Below are 20,524 nucleotides of genomic sequence, written 5' to 3' on the forward strand. Positions count from 1 at the left end.
AATCAGGGAATTAAACTTTTGAACATATAATCATGATTATATTCCACTGCGCTGACAATACTATAATCATGAACAAATACATATGTTCTGGACTTAGAATTTATACATTAAATATAAACATGAAATAAATCATGTGAACCATGCAAGATAAAAGTGATTTCTGATCTTTATTAATTAGTAAATCTGATTATATTAAAATGGATTTTATTTATGGCACAAAACCCAACATGATCTGCATTAGGTTGAGAGAGGGACTGATCTGAATTTTTCTGCGCCAACATGCTCATTAATTTATGACATTGCACAGTAAGGCTACTGATGAGATCTTGATCATTCTCTCCAGGCTGATCCACTTGATTACCCTGGCTTTGTTGAGATCCTGAGAAGTTAGCAGCAGCCTTCCCAGTTTGTGAAGGACCAGAATCTCGAGCTGGAAACCTTGTGTAATATTTGTGTCCTGGTAGATATCCATGAATCTTATAGAACTTGGACATGGTATGACCATGAATTCCACAATGAGAGCAAGTGACCTTAGATCTGTTGAAATTAGAGCTTCCAGCAAACTAGTCATTCGAACTTCCAGCAGTAGGAGTATTAGTATCTTTGCTGGTTTCAGCATTGGTAAAACAAATCTCTCTTTGTCTTTCTTCTTGTATAACAGAAGCATAAGCTCTGTTGATCACAGAAGGTGGTTCTTGCATTAGAATCCGAGATCTTACATTGCTGTTGGACTCATTTAATCCTATCAAAATCTCAAGAACTTTGTCTTCCTCTTGATATCCTTGTATGATCTTCATAGCACCACATTGACAAGGAGGCAGTGGTCTATATTCTTGAATTAAGTCCCATAGGGCTTTTCTTCGAGTGAAATAGGTAGTAACATCCATAGCACCTTGATTCAGCAGCTGCATCGATCTTTTAGCTTGGAAAATCCTTGGAGCGTTCCTCTGTCTGAACCTTTCTTGAAGATCATCCCAAATGTCAGCTGCAACATCCATATACATGATACTTTCACAGATTTCTTGTGAAATTGAGTGAAGTAACCACGAGACAACAAGGCAGTTGCATCGATTCCAGGCATCATAGTCTTCATAATCTTCATCAGGTTGACTGAGTTTTCGATTCACAAATTGTATCTTGTTCCTTGCAAGCAATGCAACAGTCATTGTACGCTTCCATGAGTGATAATTATCACTTCCAGTAAGGATTTTAGGGACAAGAATGGCACTAGGATGATCGTTGTTAGAAAGATAATACGGATCACGATTAGGATCGTTGTGAGATCTACAATTAGGTTCAAGAACAGAAAAAGGATTCGAATCCTCAGAAGTAGTCCCTTGAGTGGTCTAGCTTCGAGCATAAATCTTTCCTCGCACCATGGACAATCAGCAATAAGAGATTTACGAGAAAAACCAGTAATCATAAACCAATCGAATAACAGAGCACCGTGATTAACATGGCTCTATTACCATTTTAGGAAGAAGAAGAAGAAAATAGAGAGAGAGAGAGAGAGAGAGAGAGAGAGAGAGAGAAGACAGTTTATTGATTCAAAAATGATTACAAAAAAGGAAAACAAATCAAGTTTTCCTTTTATACACAGAAACAGAAATGAGTTAGTTACAACAGTAGCTAACTACCAACCTAATTAACTAACAGAAAACCAACTCAAGTTAGCAAAGCCCCTAACTAATTTCAGCTTATGATAGCAGCTTTGATAATATTTGAGAGGATCATTTACCTGAAAGAGAGGAATTCAAAAGAAATATGATAACTCAATGCTTCTGCAACTCAAACAATATAAACAACAATCTCCAAAATTTAAATGTGAGCAAATCACAACCTCTAGATTGTTAAGAATAATATATAAATATATACAAATTTAAAAAAGAAATTTCTTAGACTTACAGAGAGATTAGTGGAGAGAAAACAAAAGGGAAAGAGAGAGACTTACAGAGGTAGGGGAGATCGAGACCACGAGAGCGTGAGCAGAAGAGCTTACGCTGACAGAGCAAAAATCTGAGAGAGGGAGAAAGAGGGTACATCTTCGGAGCTGATGGAGGCACGACATAGCAAAACATTGAGAGAGGGACGGAGATGATTCAAAATCGTCTAGGGTTCACACTAGCAGAGAGAGTCGACGAATGATTTGCTCAGTCTAAGAAATTTGGGGTGAGAAATTTTTGGTCAGTGAACATAAGAGGATTTGCATCGTTTGGTCCACTCGCAACTTCTTTACCATCAGTTTGAAAATGAAAGAGAAAATGTTTGTGATGCTTTCAAAATGACGCTAATCTTGTATAACTTTTTTCCAAGTTTTTCCTTTTACCGTCCGTTGTATAATTAGTGAACGATATGGAATCGACACAAATAATCTATTATTTCTGCCATTTTAAAAATGACAATTCTATTTAATATGGCACTATTCACGTCGGTCAATGCGATGAACAGTCGCATTGACCGACGTGAATAGTAAATTTTGTAGTAGTGGTTAGTAAATCTAGATCCTGGTAAAATAACTTCCAACAAACCACTGCTTCAAAAATCATAATTTTATTTACTTCATGTTATGCTTGAGGTGTTTAAGATAATTATCTCATCTTGAACAAATCTTAAAATTATTACTGATGAACAACTAAATTATTTAAGGTAAAAATAACCAATGTTATTATAAGGTGAAATTAAAATATTTCTATGATAATCTTTTATATAAAACCTAATTAAAATAAAATAAATACACCAATGTAAAACTCAATGTATAACAACACATAATTTCATGAGTTATAGGAAATTTTTCTAACCAATGTACTACAAAACATAAAGGCACGAAATAGGTACTTGATATTTTGTACTTTTTTTTTACTAAACATCATGCATACACTATAAATGTACTCGGTACGTGATATAACGTACTCCACTACCAATGCACAAATATATAGAAAATAAGAAGGACTGAAAAGACAAAAATAACCACAATCTGACAACATAGACCCACCCTCTGCAATACTATTGTACTATTAATTACCACCAACTGTCATTTGATTAAATATTTTTGTACTTTTTGTATTTTTTTTTATTTTTAAATTAAAAAAGAAAATTGACAAATGGCTTACAACAATCGATTGTCAAATAAATAAAAAAATCACAAAAAATATTAAAAAATAATAAAATACGTAAAACCCACTATATACTACAAGGGAATACACAAAATAAGTTGCAAATATTATTATATGTTCACTAATCGAACATTGTGTCATGCTAATTATATTTATAATATAACGTAACATATCTCGAGTTAGCGGTAGGTCTTATACATATTTTATTAATCCTTTTCTCCATGATATTAATATTGTTATATTTGAATAATAAAAAGAAAGTTAAAAAGGAAAGAAAATGATAAAATTAAAAAAGGAAAGAAAAGTATAGAATGAAGGCAGACTTTTTATTTCTATTAAATGCTCAGTTTTTCAGTATACAGTAAAGGAAAGAACAGCCCTTTAAATACAGAGAAATCAGGGGACAAGAGGAATCAAATTAATATTCTATAGTACACCAAATATCCCCAAATATTAGGAAAAGCAATAACGGTTTTGTACTGATATTCCTTTTCTGTGCTAGCTGTCACAAGGATGTAATCCTTATCTTTTGCTGGAATGAAAAATATCTTCTGATGTGGATATATTTTCATTTTCATTTTCAACACGCTCCCTCAAGTTGTGCTGTGGAGAGTGTGAGACAGCCAACTTGTTTTTAAGGTAGTGATATTGAGAGATGATGAGAGACTTGGTTAGTATGTCAGCAACTTGTTCTTGGTTAGGTATATATCTCACTTCTACTTCCTTGTTCAACACCTTTTCACGAATGTAATGCACATCGATTTCGATGTGCTTTGTTCTGGAATGAAAAACAGGATTGGATGCGAGTTGTCGTGCACCTGAATTATCGCACCAGAGAACAGCTGTTTCAGTACAATTAAACCCAATTTCAGCGAGAAGAGACTGCAGCCAAACGACATCAGTGCAGGCCTGAGCAAGAGCTCTGTACTCGGCTTCAGTACTGGAGCGAGCTACTGTTTTTTGCTTTCGGGAGCACCAACTTACCAAATTGTTGCCAAAATATATACAGTAGCCGGTTGTTGACTTTCTATCATCCAAAGAACTTGCCCAATCAGAGTCACAAAATCCTTCGATTACAAGTTTTGGAGCTTGAGTAAATGAAATTCCTTCTCCAATGGAACCAGCAAGATATCTCAAAATTTTCTTACAAGCACTCCAATGGTTTTGAGTGGGCGCTTGAAGAAATTGGCTTAGTTTGTTGACCGAGTAGGCTATGTCGGGTCGACTGAGAGTAAGATATTGAAGAGCTCCTATGACACTTCGATAAATAGAAGGATGTTCAAACTCAGCACTATCTTGCAAGCTTAACTTGTTGCTTTGGTTCATAGGAGTAGGACATGATTTGGCATTTAGCATATTGGTTTTTTGTAGAAGATCAATTGTGTATTTGGTTTGAGATAAGTGAAGAGTACCAGGCCCCCTACTGATCTCAAAGCCAAGGAAATATGCTACGGAGCCGAGAGTTTTTAGAGCAAACTGGTCTTGTAACTTTGTAATGAGGGCAGCAACCTGTGAAGCGTGATTTCCAGTGAGGAGAATGTCGTCAACATAGACGAGAACAAACAGTAAGGCATCATTGTTGTTGTAGAAGAAAAGAGAAGAATCAGCTGTGGAGTTTTTGAAACCGAGAGCAAGGAGAGAGCCTTTTAATTTGTCGAACCAAGCACGTGGAGCTTGTTTAAGGCCATAGAGAGCCTTGTTGAGCTTGCAGACAGCGGTAGGCTGGTTTGGATCAATGAAGCCGGCAGGTTGTTCCATAAAAACTTCTTCGTCAAGGGTGCCATTCAAAAAAGCATTGTTGATGTCGATTTGTTGGATGTCCCAACCAAATGTAACAGCAAGAGAGAGAACAACACGAATTGTAGATGGTTTCACCACAGGACTAAAGGTTTCAAAAAAGTCTATACCAGGCTGTTGTTGAAATCCTTTAGCAACTAGGCGAGCTTTAAAGCAGTTGAGAGAACCATCGGAGTTGTATTTGATGCGGTAAACCCATTTATTATCAACAATGTGCATGTAGGATTGACGGGGAACAAGCTTCCATGTGTTGTTCTTTTGGAGAGCAAAGTATTCATGATTCATGGCAGCATTCCAATGAGGTGATTTGAGAGCTTGTTCAAGTGATTCTGGTATGGTGAAGTGGCTGGATGAAGTAGTGGCTGCAAGATATAATTTTGGTTTAAAAATTCCAGCTTTGGACCTAGTAATCATGGAGTGACTAGGTTGTTTGGGAGGATGAAATGGAGGTGTGTTATGTGGTGGACTGGTGGAGGAGGCTTTGGATGGTGAAATAGAGACAGGATGATTAATTTCAAGAGGCAGCGTAGAGTATGATGTTGCTGAGGTTTGAATGGCATTCTGATTATTATGATTTGAAGAGCCAGAAAGAGACGCTGGTGTTGAAGGAGATAACGTGGGAGGTGCTGAATCATGATCAGTGTCAACTCTAATGGTACCTGTGTCTTCATTTTCCTGCAAGAGATGTGACATAGAAGGAAACCACTGGCTGTATTGAATAGAGTTAGAGCAAACATTTATCTCAGAATTTTTAAAATTTGACACTTGAAAACCAGCAGCAAAGGGAAAATCATTTTCATTAAATGTTACACTTTGCACAATATAGACACGACCTGAGGGGTGCAAGCATTTGTATCCCTTGTGATTGGGACTATAACCAATGAAGACACATTTGGTGGATCTAAAATCCAACTTATGTTGATTATAGGCACACAAGTGGGGAAATGTAGCGCAACCAAAAACTTTAAGAAAATCAAGTTTTGGTTGAACTTTGAAAAGGACTTCAGTGGGGGATTTATTGTTGAGTGTGGGTGTTGTGAGATGATTAATGAGAAAGGCAGCAGTGTGGAATGCTTCCCACCAGTAGTGCAATGGCATGGAAGCTTGATTAAGAAGTGTGAGCCCCATTTCAACTATATGACGATGTTTTCTTTCGGATTTACCATTTTGAGGGTGTGTATGAGGACATGGATGACTGAAATGAATCCCTAAGGAGTTTAAGAAAGGCACAAGACTGCGATATTCACCTCCCCAATCCGAGTGAAGAGTTTTAATTTTACAATCAAATTTCCTCTCAACAAATTTGTGAAAATGTATGAATGTTTCTTTGACATCTGCTTTAAGTTTTAGAGGATAAATCCATGTAAAATTAGAATATTCATCTATGAAATGAACATAGTACCTAAAACCATCTTTGGATAAAATTGGTGAGGGACCCCAAACATCAGAATGAATTATTTCAAGAGGTTGGCTGGCTGTTTTTGGTGATGAACGATAGTGTTTGTGCTTAGATTTACCAATATGACAAGCATCACAGAATGTTGGTAGAGTGCTAAAAGAAACTTTTTCATTAATTAACATATTTTTCATTACACTTAAGCTTGGATGTCCAAGTCTCATATGCCAAACATTTTGGTCTTTGGTGTTAGCAGACTGAGTTAACAAAGATTGAGCAGCTGTATAAGCAGACTCTTTTGACTGACTCTTACAAAAGGAAACTAAGCTAGGACTGTTCTTTGACACAACTGAGTTAAGACTCTTCTTTGAAACTGAAAGACACTGGTACTGATTTTGTGGTGGATTGGAAGAAACAGATGAAGACTTAGGTAGCCAAAGTTGATAAAGACCATGATTAAGCACTCCCCGAGCTAGTTCCCTCTTCGTGACCAGATCCTTAATAACACAATAATCAGAATAAAATTCAATATACACAGCATTATCATGAGTCAATTGAGATATAGACAAGATATTTTTGGTCATTTGGGGAACACAAAAGATATTATTTAGTAACAGACTAGATTTAGGCAGATTTAAAACATGATGGCCAATTTCAGTGATAAGAAGAGGCTGCCCATTACCTATCAGCAGTTGCGTGTTACCTTTGTGTTCAGTTTTGTGTTTCAGGTTTTGACCATCTGGGGTGATGTGATTGGTTGCTCCACTGTCTATGTACCATGCATTGTCTTGTTGAGCATCAATGGAAGAGGAGTAAAAGGCATGTTGACCTTGTCCTGATGCTTGCTGGTTTGGGTTAGACTGGTTGGAACCTGGTGTAGGAGCCTGAAAGTGAATGTCGAACCTGTGGTAGCATTTGGAGACAACATGACCAACACGGTTACAAAGTTGGCAGACAGGACGATTGTTGCCTCTACCGCCTCGACCACGGCCACGACCACGAGGGGAATAGCCACGACCTTGATTGGTATTGGGACCAGTTGAACCACCAAAATTAGGAGGCCTGCGATTTTGAGCAGCAAAGTTTGCGCTTGGGCGATTAACATCGTTTAGGATAGGAGCATTGAGTTGTTCCAGTCGCATTTCTTGACTTTGAAGGAGAAACTGAACCTCCTGCAGTGATGGGTAGTCAGGCCTGGATGTGAGATTTATGACTACAGGATCATAGTCATGTCCAAGTCCTCCAAGGATGTAGAGTATCAAATCATTATCAGAGATTAGTTGACCTGCAGAGGAAAGATTCTCAGCTAAACCAGTCATTTTTAAAACATAATCATGAATAGAAAGATTTCCTTTCTTTAGAGATTGTAGCTGAAACCGTAGTTGGAGGATTCTAGCTTTGGACTGAGTGGTGAAGAGTTTTTCAAGGGTATTCCAGACTTCGAAAGATGTTGTGCATCTAACGACATGACCGAACATGGTCTCAGAGATGGAGTTTAACATCCAACTCATGATTGCTTGATCTACTCGTCTCCAGATTGCATAACCAAGATTGAGTTGTCGAGGTTCTCCTGGTATTGGACCTCCGACAGTATTGTCCACAAACTGTGGTGGACAGACTTTTGAGCCAAGAGCATATCCTTCCAGATCGTGAGCACGTAGAGCAGGAAGGAGTTGAGATTTCCAGAAGGAATAGTTGCCACGGTCGAGTTTTATGGACAGTGGGGTAAGGCTTTGAAAGGTAGGGATAGAGGTTGCTGCAACTGGGACATTTTGGACTGAAACATGAGGAGCATTTTGAGCAGCTTCATTGCCGACTGTGGTGGATGAAGAATCGCCAGGAGTAGCCATAGACAAGCGTCAAATCCGCTCTGATACCAAGTTAAAAAGGAAAGAAAATGATAAAATTAAAAAAGGAAAGAAAAGTATAGAATGAAGGCAGACTTTTTATTTCTATTAAATGCTCAGTTTTTCAGTATACAGTAAAGGAAAGAACAGCCCTTTAAATACAGAGAAATCAGGGGACAAGAGGAATCAAATTAATATTCTATAGTACACCAAATATCCCCAAATATTAGGAAAAGCAATAACGGTTTTGTACTGATATTCCTTTTCTGTGCTAGCTGTCACAAGGATGTAATCCTTATCTTTTGCTGGAATGAAAAATATCTTCTGATGTGGATATATTTTCATTTTCATTTTCAACAAAGAGGAACTTAATTTTTATATTTTTGGTGTTTACGTACGAAAATTATTGAGATGAGAAACAAGAAAATGGGAAACATGATAATATTTTGGCAATGATATTGTGGATATATATTGAGAAGTAATAAGATAGATATAAACATTAAGAATAAAGATTACTGAACCCCAAAAAACAAGGCTCATCCAGCAACTGCCTCTGTTTTCTAATCTATATATGAATGTTGTGTCTGGTGACCTATATAGCTAGAGATGAGTAGAGAAAATAAGAAATAATGAGTGGGAGTGAGTTTTAAGTTTTATCCAATGCTAAGATGCAGAGTGGCTCAATGACGCATGTGTCCCTGATCCACACGATGAGTTGGGATAAGATTGGGTGGCTCATCAATGCTACACGAACCCTATGCTCTCGATCGGCTCATTCATACATCGAGCAACCATTATATATCTGGGGCCTCCATATCTCAGATCGATATATAGTTGAATTACTAATAAACACGTTATTATCCTTCAAAAAATAAATAAATGCGTGAATCACACGGCTTCCATCGATATATTGTAGCCAAGTTTTCTACGAGTATGTCAATTACGATTTACTAATATATTTTATTTTTTTCAAAAGAAGGGAAAATCATGACAATTAACTTATTGAACTGTATATAGCCACATATATAGACGAGAGATGAGAAATCTATATTTCGTTCTTTGATACTTAATAATATATAGTGCTAAAACTTTTATTAGTGGTAACTAACTTTGATTAATTAGCCTAATAAGACTAAATTGTTTTTTCGTCTTAGTGGGCGTTCAGTCCAGGTGCATTACACCAATATAATTTTTCGAGTTCTGTGAACTTACGAGTTTCATGCAAATTAAGATAAGTAACCAAACCTAACAAGATAGTATAAATTAAGTAATGATATATATTTTTATATATACGCGTGATATATCGAAAGTTCCTATCTAAATTTTATTCATAAGCTCTTGATCCATTTTTTGTAGATATATATCTATATAATGTATGTCTGTGAATGAGTGGACATAATTAAAGATCAAATTAAGAACGCATAAACAATATGATGATACCAAGTTATTTTTACCGGCACTCTCTTAATTTACAGGTAAATAAAGTACACCTTATATAAACATAGATATGTGGAATTAACCGGACCGCTTTTACAATCCCCCCTCTTGTATAAAAGTAAAATAAACAATTTTCATTTTCAATAAATAAAGATTATATATTTACAGACACACGATTTTGTCCTGTGATGTATTTTTTATGAATATATTCCGTGAATGAGTGGACATAATTAAAGATCAAATTAAGAACGCATAAACAATATGATGATACCAAGTTATTTTTACCGGCACTCTCTTAATTTACAGGTAAATAAAGTACACCTTATATAAACATAAATATGTGGAATTAACCGGACCGCTTTTACAATCCCCCTCTTGTATAAAAGTAAAATAAACAATTTTCATTTTCAATAAATAAAGATTATATATTTACAGATACGATTTTGTCCTGTACTTTTTATGAATATATTTCGTGGTACATTACATGGGTCTCAGGGTATATTATTATTTTTTAATCCTAATTATCCTTAGATCAATCGCAGCCTTTAGATCAAATAACTCTCTCAGGCAGACGTACATCACCGAATACATAAATCATGTCTCCATTTATATATATGAAAAAGAAAAAGAAAGAAAACAACTTAACTCACCGGTCCAACTTTGAATAAAATATATAGTAATAACTTAATTGGAAATTTTAGAGAAGTGGGGTTGGCTGATTTTAATAAAAGGCCCAAGGTATGTAGGTGGTGGGATGTGAGTGGTGACATCTGTCCTGACCCCACCCTATTTCCCCTATGCTCCACGTTATAAAACCCCCACCCTTCACCGCTCACTCGCTCACTCACTCGTCACCTCTTCTACTTGTTCAAGTTACTCTCTGCCACCTCTCCTCATTAATCTTTCTCTCTCTCTCTAATCCCCCCTCTTCATCATCACCATGCAACTCCCACCACCACCGTTTTCCGATAGTAATATTGGTCCACAGTCACTTCTAACTCCTCCTGACTCATTAGTCTCATCAACCATGATCGTAATCTTAATTCCTACTCTGTTTTTGCTCCTCCTCTGCCTCAGCATCAAATGGCAGCAACCCAAAATCAACAAACGATTGCCTCCCGGTTCCATGGGTTGGCCTTACATAGGAGAAACTTTCAAGCTCTACACCGAAAACCCAAACTCCTTCTTTTCCCACCGCCAAAAACGGTAAAAGAAAAAAAAAAGACTCTCGTTTCCCTGTCGTAGGAGTATATGTTGTTGTTAATGTTATTGTTTTGTTTATATCATATGTAGATATGGAGATATATTTAAGACACACATATTGGGATGCCCATGTGTGATGATATCTAGGCCCGAAGCAGCGAGAACTATTCTGGTGAGCCGTGCACATCTGTTTAGGCCAACTTATCCGACTAGTAAAATGAAAATTATAGGGCCAGCGGCCGTGTTTTTCCACACAGGGGCCTACCATTCCAGGGTAAAGAAACTGGTTCAAGCTTCCCTTTTGCCCTCTGCCATAAAACGGTCAGTCTCAGAAATTGAAAATATTGCTCTGAAACTTCTTGCCACATGGAAGGATACCTCTCTCAACACCTTGCAAGAAATGAAGAAGGTGTATATTCATTCCCTTATCATATACGTGTGTATATTAATAATATATGTGTCACTTTAAAGAATATATCACTTTGTCATATATTTTTGTATTTCCTTTACCCTTTTTTGGAATTAATGCACGATGACTGTACAATAAGTTATTGGAATCGAATTAGGATTATATGTAAGTTAAAATTATTAATTAAATAATTTGTGGCAGTACGCTTTTGATGTGGCACTCATTTCTGTGTTTGGCGACAATAGTAAAGAGGACCTAGAATTGGAATTGGAAGGTATTAAACATCTTTATCATTGCCTTGAGAAGGGTTATAATTCCATGCCTCTAGATCTACCCGGAACTCTCTTCCACAAAGCCATCAAGGTATATTTTTATTTATTTTTATATATATATATGTACAATTATAGTGCTTCCTTTCTCAATAAATAAAAGACTAAATACTATTCGATGATGTGAAATTAAATAGGCAAGGAAGATACTAAACGAGACACTTATGAAATTGATAGAGAAGAGAAGAGAAAGTGGAGAACAAAGTGGTGGGTTGTTGGGAGTTTTGTTAGGTGCAAATGAGAATAATATTAAGCTTAAGCAAGAGGTTATAATTAGTGATAAACAAATTGTGGATAATATAATTGGAGTTATCTTTGCGGCTCATGATACCACAGCTAGTGTCCTCACTTGGATCCTCAAGTACTTGCACGATAATGCAGAACTCTTAGAAGCTGTCACGGTACATAAATTGAATTTTCCCAATCATTAGTTGCAATTATATAATTCAAAGAGTAATTATATACAAAATAAATAATAAATAAATGAAAGTTGGGGTATCTTTCCGTTTCAGAGGGAACAAGAAGAGATTCGAGGCATGTTGCTGGAGGGCAATCGAGGGCTTACGTGGGAGGATACTAGGCGCATGTCGTTGACTAGTCGGGTATTATAAGGATCAATTTTAAAAAATAATTATTTTTAAACAATAAAAAAAGAAATAGATAAAGATAAATATTGTTGATCAGGTGATTCAAGAGACTCTAAGAAGAGCAAGTATTCTATCTTTTACATTCAGAGAAGCAGTGGAGGACGTGGAATTTGAGGGCTACTTAATCCCTAAAGGCTGGAAAGTTCTTCCACTCTTTAGAACCATTCATCACTCTTCTGATATCTTCCCTCAACCTGACAAGTTCGACCCTTCAAGATTTGAGGTATTAATTTAATTATAATAATAAATTAAATTAATAAGTTAATTGAATAAATTGTTAAAAACTAACAAAGTATATTTAATTGTTATTAGACATCATTATGTCTAACATCATTTAGAGATTATACATTTAATTGATTAGCAATATTTCAAAAAAAATTATTACATTAAAATATGAAATTGGATATTTAATTAATTGCCTAATATTAACGAAATATTAGACTGCCTTTTAGCATTTTTCTATTTATATCATTTTGGTGGTGTCATTTTCAAAGCCCTTGTGTGAATCTTCCTCAATAGAAATGAGCCTGATCATGGAAATCTTTCGAGTGTCAGGATCACGTGAGCTGGTTTTGTAGGGTAGTAGAACAGAACGAAGTAAAAAAGTTTGAAAACAAATTATCATTATTATAATAATAATTAATGTCAATAGTTATTATTTGCATGTCATCTTTAATTAAATATTAATAATGTGTAACAGCTTAGTTATATAGGTTAATCAAAGAATTACTATCATTAGTAAAAAGAAAGGTGCTTGATAGTGTAACCAACTATATACGTTTGCTTGGCCAGTAGTGATTTAATTAAATTGTAATAATTTTTGTTTATATGGACTCTTATTAATTTGTTTATTTTTTTGGAATTTTGTTATTAATAATAATTTTCAGGTTCCACCAAAGCCAAACACGTACATGCCGTTTGGTAACGGCGTGCATTCTTGTCCAGGCAGTGAGTTGGCGAAGCTTGAGATTCTCATCCTCCTCCATCATATCACAACCACTTACAGGTTTAATTCTCCTCCATAATATTCCTATTATATTATAAAGTAGTTTCATTTTCACGTATGTTAATTAATTGTTATGTCATATACATAATTTTGACTATATTGACCAGCATGTTCGGTCACTTACCAATTACAGTGGTACTATTTGGATTTTCTATGATGAAAGCTTAGGTATCTGCATGCATATATGAATTTATAAAGATATAGATTTGTCAAGTCCATTAGTATTTGACTAAAGAAAAGGAAAAGCTGGGGTAGCTTGGGGATTTGAATTGGTGGTCCTCTTGCGGTGTTCCATAGCTAGGCTGTGGAGCGTTGCTAAAAGTGGTCCTCAGCCTCAATATATATATATAAATATATATATTTATATATATAGAGGATGGGTTATAAACTTGCCTTTCGTCTAGATATCATATGGATATAGTTACTTATTATTAAGTGTTTATTTTTTTTAAACTTAGTATTAATAATAATAATAATAATAATATGAAGAAAAACTAAAGAATAAAATAAAATAAGATATAGTTTAGTTACGTGTTATTTTACAGTTGGCATGCATGCACCACTATGAAGAACCCATCAATCATGCATAGATTTCATTGAATCATTCATTTATACATATATAAATATCTATTCAGTTTCGTGTAACTAATATTTCATAAAATATAAAATATAATATTTAATTATATAAATAATAATATTACATTTTAAATAGTATTAAAAATTATTAGTGTCTTTTAACAATTTTTTAAATGTAGATCATTATTTTTAGACACTACTAATTTAATATTATTTTAGAGTATTACTTTTATATGAGTAGTGTCTAGCAACACTTAAAATTTACACTTTACAATTGGTTAACGTATCTATATAAAAGTTGTTACATTAAATTATATGGGACTTGATACTTAATTTATACATGTAATATTAAGGTACGTAGTGTGATAGAACATCTCTAAGGGTAGTTTTTATATTTTTTTTAGCTAAAATTGAGCTAAAATAGCTAAAAACTTAAAATAGAGTCATTTTTATTGTCCTTACTTTATACTTTAGTTAGTATTTAATTATTTTAATAATATTTTATAATTTAAATTTGTTAAATATAAATTAATTTAATAAAGTAATCAAAAAGTAATAATGTTTTCATTAAAATATTATTAAAAAGATTAGAGAAAAAAGGTAGGAGCTCCCTATCCATTTTATAGTGACCCATTTTTTGTATGGTTTAAAACTTATTTTTTTAAAGTACTCTCTATTTTAGCTAAGAATGTTTAGAGAAAATGGTTAAAAATTCTTTTATACACGTATATATTATATATTATAATAGTTTTAAAATTAAATTATGTGAGTTTTTATTAATATTTAATTGTAAATAAGTAACACCATAACTTTCAGCAATTCTCAAAATATAATATTGTATTGATGGATCTGTAATGTTTAAATTAATCACGTGCATTTGTAAGTAGTCTTCTTGATGAATATATATGCCTCAAGTAGCTTACAAATAATAATGAGAAGTCTACTTCCAAAATGATCCGAGTCTCACATATCTGATCATCACTTCTTTACTTTGAAAGATATTATAAATGTATATTAATAAGGCCAAGATAATATGACCACCATTATAAGAGTTATGGAATGGATCCGTTGCTTTTTTGGACTTGGGATGTAACCTTTTCCAGTGCATGTTCATCTTTATTTTTATAAGTCTACTTTTCTGGCCAACAATGTCAAACATTTCGTACCGACCGGTGGGACCATAACCATGCATATATGATCCATACTAGAGCTATTGACGTCTAAAAATTTCCCTTGAACTATTGAGATTGTTAGATTTAAGGACTTTTGTCTAATTTTAGTAAAAAGATTCTTGCATGGATGAAAGTTTAGGAGGCATGATTTAGTACATATTAAAGTTTGAGGGGTATGATTTGGTAGATATTAAAATTTGGGAAACATGGTTTAGTACATAAACAATACTGAAACAGTAAAATTGAATGAAATTAGACAAAAGTCCTTAAATCTAACAATCTCAATATAGTTCAGGGAAAATTTTTAACGGCCAAAAAAATTCAATGAGTATGATTTGGTAGATGTCGAAGTTCGGGAGAAAAAAATCTGCCAAAAATCTATATTTGTGGATATGTTTATGGGAAAATTATTCATAGACTTTGAGTATTTTCATAGACTTAGAGAGATTCTGATACGTACATTATTGGTACGTACATAGATTCCTGTCCCTATCGTTGATCCGAAATATCATACTTCGTTGGCCCCCACTCCAATTATGTATATTGGGGACGTGGAAGAGTACTAACGTTTCATTTCTTCACAAATGAAATAAACACTAAAAGAAAATTATTATTCCACGTGATATAGTCATCCAGGGTTATGTATATTTTTTTGATGAAACCGTACGTACTACGTGCGTGTATAATTTCTTTGTATATTCGGATCACGAGTGTGCCTAGACGTTCATGTTCGGTTAACTTTTAATTTATAATTTTTATTTTTGTTTTTTCTTTTATATTAACGAAAAATATCTTCTAGAAACAAGTTTAGATCTAATGAATACCAAAATTAGCTTTGACCTTTTGTTGATATGATCATGAGGCCAGCTCCGCTGCTAAAGGACATAAACTTATTAGGTTCCACAGCTGTACGCATAAATTGATATTATTAGGAAGATTAGATTGAGACAAAAGAAAAAGAAACGCATACGAGTATGACTTTGTGCCACGTCGTCACAAGCCACTTTGCCAATTCCTTTCTGTACGTTTTACACCACGTACGGATATTTGTTATGCTTAAATTAAATAAGCCTTATATAGTTACACACAACATATATTCACAAGAAAAATGACTCTGCATATAATTAATAATTTATTGCTAGTAACTTTGTTTATATCTGAGTTGTACACCACACATGTTAACACTTTTCATGTCTTTGAAAATTACCAGGTGGCAAGTGTTAGGAGATGATGATGGGATACAATATGGCCCTTTCCCTGTACCCAAACAAGGCTTGCCTATGAAAGTAACTCCAAAGATGATCAATAAGAAGAAGAATGTGACCTGAACCAAAACAAGCCACCAAGGGTCCTCAACGTACGAATTTTTTTTAATATATTTTTTTTTTCTTTTTTGTTTTTCCAATGGGGCCAAACGCAAAAACACAACCTCCATTGAGTCACTCATTCTCTCAATCTTTTTTCTGTTTAATTTTCCTTTTTTAGTTTGTCGTAGGGAATCCTATGTATTAAGTTTTACTCTCTCTCTCTCTCTCTCTCTCTCTCTCTCTCTCTCTCTCTCTCTCTCTCTCTCTCTCTCTCTCAAGTGAATTTTGTCTTAAGAGACTGATGTTATAAGCGTAAGGTGGCAAGTCATCAGTACTGACAATGCATTGCATTAAATGTGTGCAACAACAACTGTATGAAGCAGAAAAATAAATATAGGAGAGACAAAAAAAATATGAAAAAGTAATTTGATATTAGTTTTGTTTTTTTTTATTTTCTTTGTTTTCATTTCTTAATGTGTGAATTGGATCAGAAGAAGGGTTAATTTGTGGTGAGTTTTACGGATCACGTCTATGTGGTTATAAATGTGAATGAACTTTCATCTCGAAGAAATGTTAGATATTTTTCAATTATTTTTATATGGTTGGCAGTGAAGAATATACATTAACCTAGGCCAAGCCCGATTTCAGGTCCATATATATATATATATATATGTTAGATATATATAGCACCCCGTGATAACAAGCATTTGGGTTTTTGACACGTGGCGAAAAGGGGGCATGTATGGTTAACTTCTACTTCTGGCTTTGTGTTATATACGTACGTGGACGATTATACATGTATCAAACTCATCAACTACTACTGTTGAATAAGAGGTTAAAATATTACTTCAATTATTGTTTAATATATATTGATGGATATTAAACTAAACACAATTTTGAAGAGGTATTAATTGATCCCACTCACCCTTTAATCTCTTGAATGTTTCAAACCACATCATCATATGAGTCAATGAGGTTATCTGCTCCCAATTTACGTGAACCTCTTATACCAGATAAAGGGGAGAGAGAAAGAGCCAATTTCTGCCACATGACCATTAATCTGTTACACTACATCAAACAATCTATTCTGTACGTACGGCTCAACTGATAATTATCTCGTGACAAAGGTAATTGAAGCATATTACAGCTGATTGTACTGCATGCATGAACTTAGTTGGAAGAAGTACTCTCTACATATATGACCGTATACCCTAAGTGATCATGTTTTTTCCTGTCGGAAATGTTTCTGTAATTTCACATGTATGTATAATAATAACACCGGAATGGCATTCTAATATGGGTAGATTGTGGTGATATGTAATATTCATAATTTAAACACTCAAAGATCACATTTTGTTGCTGATAAGAATGTTTATAAATGATATATTAATTACAAAATAAATATTTAGAATTTTAAAAATAATTCCTATACTTTTATAGAAAATATTAGTAATGAAATCATGATTACTTATCACTATAAAAAAATCTTACTACAAAATTTATGACTAAAGATAAAAAAAAAATTGTGGCTAATAATAAATTATCATTATTGTGTTGTGACTAAAAGGTCCGTGAGTAAAAGTATAAGTCACAAAAATTACAATTTGTTGTGACTAAATGTATTTTTAGTCACAATATTTGTTGTGGCTAAAACTAAATTAGTGACAATTTGTAACTAAATACTATCACATTTAATTACAAAAAATTTATGTTGTGACTAAAAGGTTGTCAATAAAATTAGCAGTTTTTTATAGTGAATATAAAAGAATAATAATATTCCAACAGTTATGTAGTCACCAAATAAATAGATTTAATAAGTCATGAAAAACCAAAATAATATTTAACATCAATCATTTCTCATTCTTAACTAGTATTGTTTACCGAGATTTTTCAGAAACCGATTATAATTATTGTAAAGCTAAGATCACACTCTACACCAAAAATGCCAATTAGTGACATTTCAAAATGTTATTGTTACTAATATTTAGTGACATTTTATAGTTTAGTAACATTTGTATAAAATGTAAGCTATGCCACTGTGACTAAAAATTTAAGTGTCACTAATTAGTTTTGTAGTGACATTTTAAAATGTCACCTAAACATAAATTGTGGCAATTTTAAATCTCACTATACTATTTATTATTTATTTATTTAATGTTTAAAAAATAATTTACATTTTGAAAATGTAAAAAATTATACTAGTGACATTTTTCTAAATGGCCACTGAAAATTATTTTTATAATGTATTATTTATTTTTAATTAAAATAATAGGAAAACAAATTAATTTTCTTTATATATAAATTCAATACTGTTATAAAATAATATAAAGTAGATGGGAGGAAAGAAGAAGAAGATGAAGAGAGAAAGAGAAAGTGAATGAGAATTTCTGAGTTGTTTATTCCAATGGGGTGAACCCCTATTTATACAAATACAAGAGTGAGATACTAAGAAACTAGGGAAACTAAGAAAAAGAGGAATATTGATTACAATTAATGGTAATAAATAAAAGATTTGGACATCCACATAATTATTAATATTTATAACACTCCCCCTTAGATGTCCATAATAACTGCCTTATTAAAAATCTTGCTGAAAACTTGATCAAAGAAAAAAGAGTATAGTGTAAACTAACTCCCCCTCATTTAAGCATTTGTGGAGATCTTCTAATCGAAGAATTTTGATCTTGTCTGTTGTCTTCTCAAATGTTGATGTTGGTAATAACTTTGTGAATAAGTTTGTAAGATTGACACTCGATTGAATATGTTGAACACCAATATGCATTTTCTTGAAGCGTATAAAGAAGAATTTCGTGAAATGTGTTCCAACTCTATCTCCTTCAATGTACCATCCTTTTAGTTGAGCGATGCAAGCAGTATTATCCATAGAGAATTGCTTGGGTATATACTTCTTTATAGAGTGAAATCCATATGTTTCCCGAATATGCTATGTCAATGATCTCACACTCACACATTCTCTACTTGCTTCATAAAATGCAAGTATGTTAACATGATTTATAGTTGCCTCGTTAAAAACCTTCCCAGCAAAACCCAGTGGGACAAAATCTGAGCTAGGGAAAAAGAGTACAATGTATATTTCATATTCATAATTATTTGCAAGTTGCCTCGTTAAAAACCTTGCCAGGAAAACCCATTGGGACAAAACCTGAACTAAGGGAAAAAGAGTGCAACATGAATATGTCTCCCCCTCATGCACATATGATCCATAATTCTTTTGGTGATAATAGATCTCATAAGATTATTGTTATCACTTTTAAAATATCACAATATACAATCTTTGATCATATATTTTCTATAACTCTTCCAGAGTATGTATGGACTTCTAAATTATAGATGAGGGGTTCGTGGAACATTAATCTTTATCCAACTAATTGTATCATTCATGTGTATATACAATCTTGTTCATACTAAAAATTAACATTTCAAGTAGATATGAACATAACACATTAATGATAATATAAATTTTCGTGTGTGACAATGATGGTACTCCAAGACCATATATTTGTTCCATCTTGTTGTATGATCTTAATTTTCATATCAAATGATCATATATCTAAAATTCTTAATACATATGAAGTACTTCAGGACTTCAATACTAATGAACAAACTTTATACATTTAATATTTCTCGATATACAAAAGAAATAAAAGTTTGTTTTGCAATTAATCAAAAACTCTTCAAGAGTCTATCACAACGTATAATTTACGTATTTATACTGCATAGACAACCATACGTATTTTTCAAACAATAATTTACTTACATGTCTTTATTTCATACAAAGATCTTTGTCATATAGTGCGCGCGACTTAGAATTTATATCACTTAAGACATGTATTAAATTCTTCTAGAATTTTTAGATAAGGCTTATTTCAAATTCTCACTATATTAGGAGCTCCAAATAAATAATCTTTTGTTGCAACTTTTATGTGACGCTTATAAATCATCATAAAATATATTCCAGGCTATAATCAAATCATGATTATATTTTCTCAATATTTAAGCCTTACTTCAATCAATCTCATGTCTATGCAAACTTTGTACAATTACATATATGCAAATTTCTCATTAGAAATAATTATTTGCACACCCTACAGGTCTTACTTCACTTTATGTGAGTAAATTTGCCTGGATTGCGTCATAATATTTTGGCCAAAAATCAAAATGTATGTCGATAATTCTCGACAAATCTAATACAATGATCATTGCTATCTCATGTTAGTTTATTGCATATGCACACATTCAATATTTATTGTCGACAAAAATTTCA

General features: G+C 33.3%; 2 protein-coding genes across 3 annotated transcripts; one reads left to right on the forward strand and one right to left on the reverse strand.

The window, feature by feature from the left end:
• Positions 1-563: 563 nt before the first annotated feature.
• On the reverse strand, positions 564-1,166 carry LOC133034431 (uncharacterized). Its single transcript, XM_061109517.1, has one exon. It carries the CDS (start codon positions 1,164-1,166, stop codon positions 564-566), a length of 603 nt encoding a protein of 200 aa, XP_060965500.1.
• Positions 1,167-10,424: 9,258 nt separating this feature from the next.
• Positions 10,425-16,674, forward strand: LOC115718499 (abscisic acid 8'-hydroxylase 2). 2 transcript variants are annotated; one of them, XM_030647298.2, is made up of 8 exons: positions 10,425-10,796; positions 10,884-11,202; positions 11,404-11,565; positions 11,669-11,932; positions 12,044-12,133; positions 12,216-12,401; positions 13,066-13,184; positions 16,143-16,674. In XM_030647298.2, exons 1-8 carry the CDS (start codon positions 10,531-10,533, stop codon positions 16,258-16,260), a joined length of 1,524 nt encoding a protein of 507 aa, XP_030503158.1. In that variant the 5' UTR covers positions 10,425-10,530; the 3' UTR covers positions 16,261-16,674. The 2 variants fall into 2 exon arrangements, with proteins under 2 accessions (XP_030503158.1, XP_060966717.1); XM_061110734.1 differs by lacking the exon at positions 11,669-11,932.
• Positions 16,675-20,524: the final 3,850 nt, after the last annotated feature.

The sequence above is a fragment of the Cannabis sativa genome, chromosome 2, assembly GCF_029168945.1.
Source record: "Cannabis sativa cultivar Pink pepper isolate KNU-18-1 chromosome 2, ASM2916894v1, whole genome shotgun sequence".
NCBI lineage: Eukaryota > Viridiplantae > Streptophyta > Magnoliopsida > Rosales > Cannabaceae > Cannabis > Cannabis sativa.